This window comes from Bison bison, unplaced genomic scaffold (genome assembly GCF_000754665.1).
Source record: "Bison bison bison isolate TAMUID 2011002044 unplaced genomic scaffold, Bison_UMD1.0 scf7180017864145, whole genome shotgun sequence".
NCBI classification, from domain to species: domain Eukaryota; kingdom Metazoa; phylum Chordata; class Mammalia; order Artiodactyla; family Bovidae; genus Bison; species Bison bison.
In genome coordinates, this window is record NW_011494717.1 from 8,609,997 (window position 1) to 8,617,851 (window position 7,855).

Below are 7,855 nucleotides of genomic sequence, written 5' to 3' on the forward strand. Positions count from 1 at the left end.
TACACCCTCAGCCAGGGCGGCTACGAGGAGCTCGAGCGCGTCGTGCTGCGCCTCAAGCCGCACAAGGCCGGCGTGCAGTGGCGCTTCGCCGGCTCCTTCTACTTCGCCATCACCGTCATCACCACCATCGGTAACTACTCGCCGGGCGGGGGGCGGGGACCAAGGGGCTGGGCGCCAGGTTCTGGGCGAGTCCGGAGCCGACTGGGGCTGGGGAATTCCCCCCGGAGAGGGTCTAGGCGCAGAACCCCGCGCTCTCAGAAACCCGAGTTCAGCCTGGCGTGTCTGCTCCGCGGGGACAAGGCTCGGGGGAGGCGTCGAATCCTGGCTCCGGACTTGACTCTCCGGCAGGGCCAGCCCTAACTTGTCCCTGCCAGGCTGCGAGAGGGCCCCAGGGGACTCTGAAGTGTTTGAGAGGGGCAGGAACGGCCGGCGGAGGCTGAGGAGGAGGGGTGTGGCCGGGTCGGGCCCTGGAGCAGGGCGCCGAGTGTGAGTGGTGGGGAGCGCTGGGCTCCACCGTGTTTCTGCACATGGGATCTCGGACCCCAGAGTGTCTACACCGGCTGGGGCTCTAGGGAGACGTTTGGGTGCAGGTACTTGGCACTCCGAGGCACAGCGGGCCACTCGGGTGTCTGAAATACTCCATAACTGTGGCTATGAGTACTGCTTGGGGTGTGTGTGTGTGTGTGTCCACGGGTGTGTGTGCCCAGCTCCAGGAGTTTAGGCTTTGCCAGCCAGTGCCTTTAATTTTCTTAGGGCAGCAGAACTGGTGCTGGAAGCCAGATCCAACCCTGTCTGCCTTCTTTACTGCTGTCCCAGGAAAACAGTCACCTCATAGGAATGGCCTCAGTTCCCTTCTTCCAGCCAGGGCGGACCATGGTGTAAGAGGCCACACACACTCAGGCTCTCTCACAATATAGGCACAGGTGCACACACAGGTACACACACAAGCGGATATCCAGGAAAGAATCTCCAGTGAGGCCCTTGATGTGCTGTTCAAGTGTTCAAACAGGAATGAACACCGTGTCTACCCCCAAGACTACAATTCCAGCTCAGCTCTATCACTTTTCCCACTATATGACCTTGGGCAGGTCCCTTCCCCTGCCTGTCTCAAGTTCACCTCCAGACAACAAGGGGTTGGCTGAAATGATCTCAAGGGCTCCTCCCAGTCCACCTTCCCCCAGAGCTCATTGGGATGCTTCCAGGAGCTGTTTCCTCTGTCTTTCTCATTCCTGCTTCTCTCCCTGGTCCCCCTCCTAACCTTGGCTGAGCTCCCAGGGGCTCATTGCCATTTGGCATGGCCCATAACAAGATGGCAGTGTTTTCCTGGGAGTCAACAGGAGTGGAGAGGGGTAAAAAGCAGAACTGGACGCTGTGCCTGCAGTTTGTCCACTGCAGGATTGCCCTGAGATTCCGCTGCTGTCTGGAGACCACAGGGATCTATGCTACATGGTTTCTGGAAGATGAAGGAAAGGACCCCAGGAGTGAATGTGGCCCAAGTGGGGGCACTTCTGCTTCCTGCTGATGCTGGGAATTTGGGGCAGGTTGGTCAGACTCCGGTCTGCCCAAAGAGGAGCCTGCTTTCCTGGGAAGGACCAGACTGGGTTTGGTTTGGGGTTTCTTCCCCTCTCCCACCTCCCAGTCACCTGCCAGGGTTTCAGGAGCGTTGAACATCCTTAAATCACCCCCTTCTCTCTCCATATATCTCACCCTTGGTGTATGCCTCCATCTTTCTCAGTACCCTGGTCCCCAGCCCCACAGTAACTTCCCACTGACCTCCTTACCTCCAGCCTCATTCTCCCTCAGGACAAGCTCACAAAGACAATGCTACCAGAAAGAATTTCCCCAAAGCACAGCTGTGACCATACTGATTCCCTTCTCAGAAGCCCTCAATGGCCCCCTGCTTCCCCTGCAATCCATAATCCCATGCTCCTTATCCCAAATTTTAAGGACCTCATGCTTGGCTCCAATTTCTATGTCCAACTTAATTTCTCACTTCTTACTGACATGATCTCTTCACTGCAGCCCACCTGTCCCCTGAGAAAACCTGAAGTGTGCCTGTATGGTTTGCCTTTTCCTCTGTCTTCTATTTATCTTGTCTAAGCTAACCTTCCAGGTCCAGTTCAAACCCCACCTCCTCCTTGAAGTCTTCCAGAGGATCCCAGGCCACTGCTCTGGACGACTGCAGGACTTGCTGTCAGGAAGACCTGAGTGACACAGTGTAGGCTGCTTTGCATGGCTATTTACATTTCAGGAGGAGTATTTCGTCTCTTTAACCACAGGAGGTGTAATTAACCTCCATGTTGGTAGGGCCCTGTGGTTCCCATCTTTTTGCTCTTAGTGCCAGCACAGTACCCAGTAATACACAGGAACACTCACCGAATGCTCTTGATGGGTTTAAGGTGTGCAGACATGAGAGGGCATCATCCTTCCTCCTCTCCTGTTCCTGCCATTCTCCAAAGTGCTTGTAGTCCTCACCAAGAAAGATGCTAAAAGCTGGGGGCAGAGGCAGACAGTGTGGTTGTGGTGATTATTTATTTATAAGGTTCTTGGCAAGAGGAGAGAGCATCAAAGCACCACCCTAATTCTGTGGGGGCCCCAGACTGGCACTGCCCACTCTGCCCCACCCAATGATTCCTGGCTTTTTGTCACCTCTCACTCTGGCTATGCCACCTGGCTGGAAGCTATCCGTATGGGCTCAGGTCTAATAAAATTCTCTGTGGGCTGTGATCAGATGGTTGGAAAGGGCCCTACATCAGACTGATCTTGACTCAAAACCCAAAGGCAGCAGTCTGTGTCCACTTGACCACATTGGGGACCCAAATAGGTCTCCTGGGGGACCAGGAATCCTACTGGAATAGAATGACGACAAAATTTCTCATTCATTCATTCATTGTGTTAGTGTTCACAATGTGCTCTCATCTCATCTCTTAAGTCTCAGCCTTCATAGCTCAGGGAAGTTTCCAGGGCAGGTAGTTAGATCCCTTAGTGTAGATGAAGGCATAGAGGCTCAGGAAGGGGAAAGGACTCCCCCAAAGTCATGCAGCTGGTGAGCAGTGGAGTTAGAGCAAGAAGCTGGGACTTCTGATTCGAAGCCCAGTGTTCCTTCCCCTGCCAGTTTCTTGGCTGCTTCCTCTGCCTCCATATGCCGTGAAACCCAGAGCCAGCTGGGACTGGCATGGCCAAGACATGTTTAGTGATGCCAGCTCGTAGGGTGGTCATGAGCAGCCCTGATTGGTTGAAGGTCAGCAGGGTCTGAGTTAGTCATTCACCTGGTTAGTCACAGCCTCCAGGAACTGCAAGGATTCCTCCAGCTCCTTCATCCCTAGTCTTCCAGACAGGAAACCCTTCCTTTGTTGGGCCCTAAGTTCATCAAACGCAAACGGAAACACTTTTCTGGGAAAGCTTAACCTCTCTAGCTGTTGAGTCATTAGACTCCTCCGGGGCCCCAGCCTCATCTATTCATAGCCCAGAGGCTGTCAGAGCAGGAAGGGACCTTGAGATCAGCTGGTGCCACCCCCTTTTTCTAGTGAGAAGAAACCAAAGAGGTGATGGGAGTGGGGTAGCCAAAACTGACTCCAAGGCCCCTACTCCTCCCACTTGCGCAGACTGCTTCTTTGTTAATATTATTATTATTTACAGCACCAACAGCAACAATAATAATGCCAGCCACCACTTATTAACTACTCTTTGGCAAGCTTCAGTCGTGTCCAACTCTTTGTGACCCTATGGACTGTAGCCCACCAGGCTCCCCTGTCCATGGGATTCTCCAAACAAGAATACCAGAGTGGGTTGCCATGCCCTCCTCCAGGGGATCTTCCCCACCCGTGTATCAAACCCATGTCCCTTGTGTCTCCTGGATTGGCAGATGAGTTCTTTTACCACAAGCACCATCTGGGAAGCCTCACTCTGCCTCTTTATTTATTTATCTATTTATCATTATTAACAGCAGCAACAGCAACATTAACAATGGCAGCCATCTCTTAATAACTCCTCTTTGGCAAGCTGTATACATTTCATTGGAGAAGGAAATGGCAACCCACTCCAGTATTCTTGCCTGGAAAATCCCATGGACAGAGGAGCCTGGTGGGCTGCAGTCCATGGGGTCGCAAAGAGTCAGACACGACTGAGCGACTAACACACATATATTTCATTTGCAGTCCCTCATTCAATTCTTTCACCAGCCCTTCAGGATGAGCATTATTATCCCCATTTCTCAGCAAAGGAGCCTAAGGCTCTGAGTGTCAGTGACTCACCATGGTCTTGTGACTTGAATGTATGAATTTAGTGGAGCCTCTCTGATTCCCATGCCCTTGGATTTTTTGCCAGTTTTTTCTCTGTTTCAAGAACCCAGCCCAGGCCTTGTATCTTGGGGATGCTAAGCAGCCAAGATTTGTCTCTTCCCCCTGGCAAAATCTCCCCAGAAGGAGAGGGCCTCTTGCTCCAGGATGCTACTGCCAGCTTCTGCTCCCTGGTGCTGGGATCCCTGACCAACCCAGACCACGTGTCACAGTTGTGTGCACAGGCCCTCCTGGAGGCTGTTATGGGCTCACAGGTGCCCGTTCTCTCACTGCAGGTCCCTGGAATCCTTGTGGCTCTAAGACAACAAGAGACCAGGTGATTGATTAGCTAGTGAAGGTAGGATGGAAAACCTGTTCTCCTTTCTCCCCAGCTTCCAGCCTGTTCTCAGCAGGACACAGGCTCCTAAGGCTCACCACATGGCCTGGGAATCCTTAGATTGTGAATTCAAGCAGGGGGCTCATGAGGGAACCTGAACTTCTTACACCTTTCCAAGAAGGAAGAAAATACAGAAGTGACCTACCACCCTCCAAAATCCCAGAGTCCTCAATAAAAGTGTGAAAGGAGACATTAGCAGTCATCCAAACACCCATAGAGGTGAGTGACTTGCCCAAATTCACATAGCAAGTTGCAGATACAACCCTCTGGATGCCCAGAGTAAAGACCTCTGTATCACCCCAGCCTGTTTTCCTCATAAGCCCCTGCATCATTCTGTCTGCCTCTCACTTGGTTATTCCCAACCTCTCTTGACTTACCATGGGGATGGAGGGCTAGTTCAGCCGGAAACAGTTCTGCTGTCCGCTCTCAGTCGGTCCTTCCATCCTTCCTGCCCATGGACCACCCCACTGCTTCGACTGCACAGCCTTTCCTGGGGGTGGTGTAGGAACATGGGTGCCTGGGTTCATCTGTCAACCCCCATCTCCACTTACCACCTCCACCCCCTGCTACTAGCTACGTGACTTTGGACAAGTTACTTGGTCTCTCTGAACTTGTTTTGTCATTTACAAAACAGGAGAATAATATCAGCCTCCTAGGATTAAATGGGCTAATGTAAAGGAAGTGCCTGGTACCGAGTATATACTTAATAAACAGTATCTACAGTTGTAAGTGTTATTAATATTATTGCTCGTGTATTATCCCTTTTCCTACAGAAGGGAACTGCTCTGTTTCCCAAGGATTACTATGACTGCAGCTACCCCTACTCCTTCCTAACAGGTGGGGACAGTGGGACTGGGAACCAGAACCTGCCACATCCTTCCCTTCATCCTCCTAATTCCATTCCCCCAAACCAGCTTCCCATGTCCTTGCTCATGCCTGGAGTCTGCCTGATATCCAGGCTCAGGGGCCATGCTCCTTTCTATGAGCAGACAGACCCTGCAGCAAACCAGTCAGGGAGAATGAGGAGACCCCATCCTAGACTGGAACAAGGAGACAAAAGTTCCAGTTCCACTAAGCTCAGTTGCTGGTCCCCTCTGGCCATCAGTTTCTTCATTCACCAAGTGGGTATGTTTGATCAGAGGTCCTTCTGGCCATCATGCCTCCTCCTGCAGTCCAATTCCCACACATCGTGGTTGGAGGCTGGAGACATGGAGGGCGTGTGGGCAAGAATGGGACAGAAATAGAAGACACAGGCCTGGCCATACATAGTGTGGACAGGACACACACAATAAGTATTTTCAAAGAAAACATAAACAAGCACAGATGAATGTAGTGCAAATCACTGCCATAAACAGCTTTCAGCTGGCAGCACAAACGGTAAATCTGTGAGTTGATTTTGTAATAAAAAAAAAAAAAGTAAAAACGATTTCCCTGCTGACAGCCAGCAGCCAGGGAAGAGACCCAGCTCTGATTGAGATGGTGATGGGTTTAGGCAAACCTTAGCAGAGACCCAGGATGGGCACTCCGTCCCTCCCACTCCATCCCCACCTGGATACAAGGAACTGACCTGTGTCTGTAACATGTCAGGCACTCTCCAAGGTGCTTCTTACCACCTATATCCCCACAACTACCCTGTTAGGGCAAGCCTTATCCTTCTATTATGATCAAGGAAAGCTTGGAGAGGTTCAAAAATTGGCCCAGGATTATACAAGTATAAAATGACAGTAACAGGGCTTACACACCCAGGGCTCTATCTTTTCATGGAATTATGCAGCTGCCTGCTCCCCACGGAGCCTCTGCCCTCCTCTCTGTAGGAATCTCACAAATGGTGGAGGGTGGGTACCAGGGTCACTCAGGGCATTCAGCTGTGACCTCAGCTTCAGGATATCATGACCTCAGGACTGACTGAGCATTTAGCCCAGAGAGAAATCAGAATGTTAGGTCTCTCATTTAACAGTGTGGAAACTAAACTTCTGATTGGAGGAGAAGGGAGCCCTGTTTCCTGACACCTCTTTCCCTGTTGTTCACCCCCTCTTCACTTCCCAGGCTCACAGAGAACAAAGCAGGCTGCCAACCGATCTGTCCTGCTTGCCTGGAGTCCCCTGCTGATTCCCCTGTTAGCCTCTGGTCCTTGGAGAGTGCATGACAAATGGCTTTTTGTGGCTGTCGAAAGAGTAGTCACTGGCCCAACTGATGTGACTGGCTCCCAGTCTGTCCACACTTCCCCGTTGTCCAGAAACTGCCCATACTCAGGCAGCTCCCAGGTGGCTCAGGAGACCTGCCCCTCATCTGGAGCCACCCCACACTGCTGCTGCTGCAGGCATGCCTTCACTGTCCCATTTCCAGAGCTGGCCTGTGGCCCCTGGGATTCCTACCAAGCGGGGCCAACATCCCAAGCTTCCCCTTCACCAGAGTGGCTCCTTACCACCCCTGCTTCCCACTCCCACGTCCTCCAGTGACACACAAGGATGCCTTCATGAGGGAATCATGTGGATGCAGGGAATACAAGGCAGGAGCCTGGCCTGGGAGTAGAAACTAAGTTCTTTCTCTCTCTTTAGACAAATTCTTCTCTCCCTCTCTCTCTCTCCCCGCTACCCTCCTACTCATGGGAGACACAGGCATGACCCTGGTGGGCCTTGGTCTCCCCATCTGTACAGAACAACTGGTCCCCAGGGGAAAATGTAGAAGGCTTGCTCAGCAATTCAGAATTATCTAGGTTAATACTTCCCCAATGGTCTTCTTTGATAACTGGGTTGACCTTGTTTAAATGCAGATTCTGAACCAATAGGTCTGGAGTGGGGTCTGAGTCTACAATTCTCACAAGGCCCCCAAAGGACTGCTGATGCTCTTGACCCACAGTCTATGCTTTGAGTAGCAAGGATCTAAATAACCTGGAGACCTGACTTCTGAGGTTAGGCATGAGTTAGGGACTGTGGTTTTAAGAACAAGGTTGTGTAGGACTGGAAAAATCCTTAGGAATCTGATCCTGGAATGTCAGAGTCAATGGTCTCAGAGCTGGTAGTCTCTCCTCTGAGGCTGGGGCAGGGCTATGATTCACCCCAGAAGCAGCTTCAGGGTCACCTATAGCAGTCAGGGATCAGTAAGAGAAACACAAGCAACAGGGGTTATATATTAAGAGAAGGATTGCAAGGAATTGGATTGCACAGTGGTAGTGGCGGGC

The 7,855-nt window shown here is 51.7% G+C and overlaps 1 protein-coding gene across 1 annotated transcript in view; it reads left to right on the forward strand.

Annotated features, from left to right (window-relative positions):
- The window catches only part of KCNK3 (potassium channel, subfamily K, member 3), a 54,857-nt gene that overhangs the window by 17,953 nt on the left and 29,049 nt on the right, over positions 1-7,855 (forward strand). Inside the window, exon 3 of the mRNA XM_010840691.1 lies at positions 12-130. Coding sequence (XP_010838993.1) covers positions 12-130 — 119 coding nt within the window. The remainder of the gene's footprint in view (positions 1-11; positions 131-7,855) is intronic.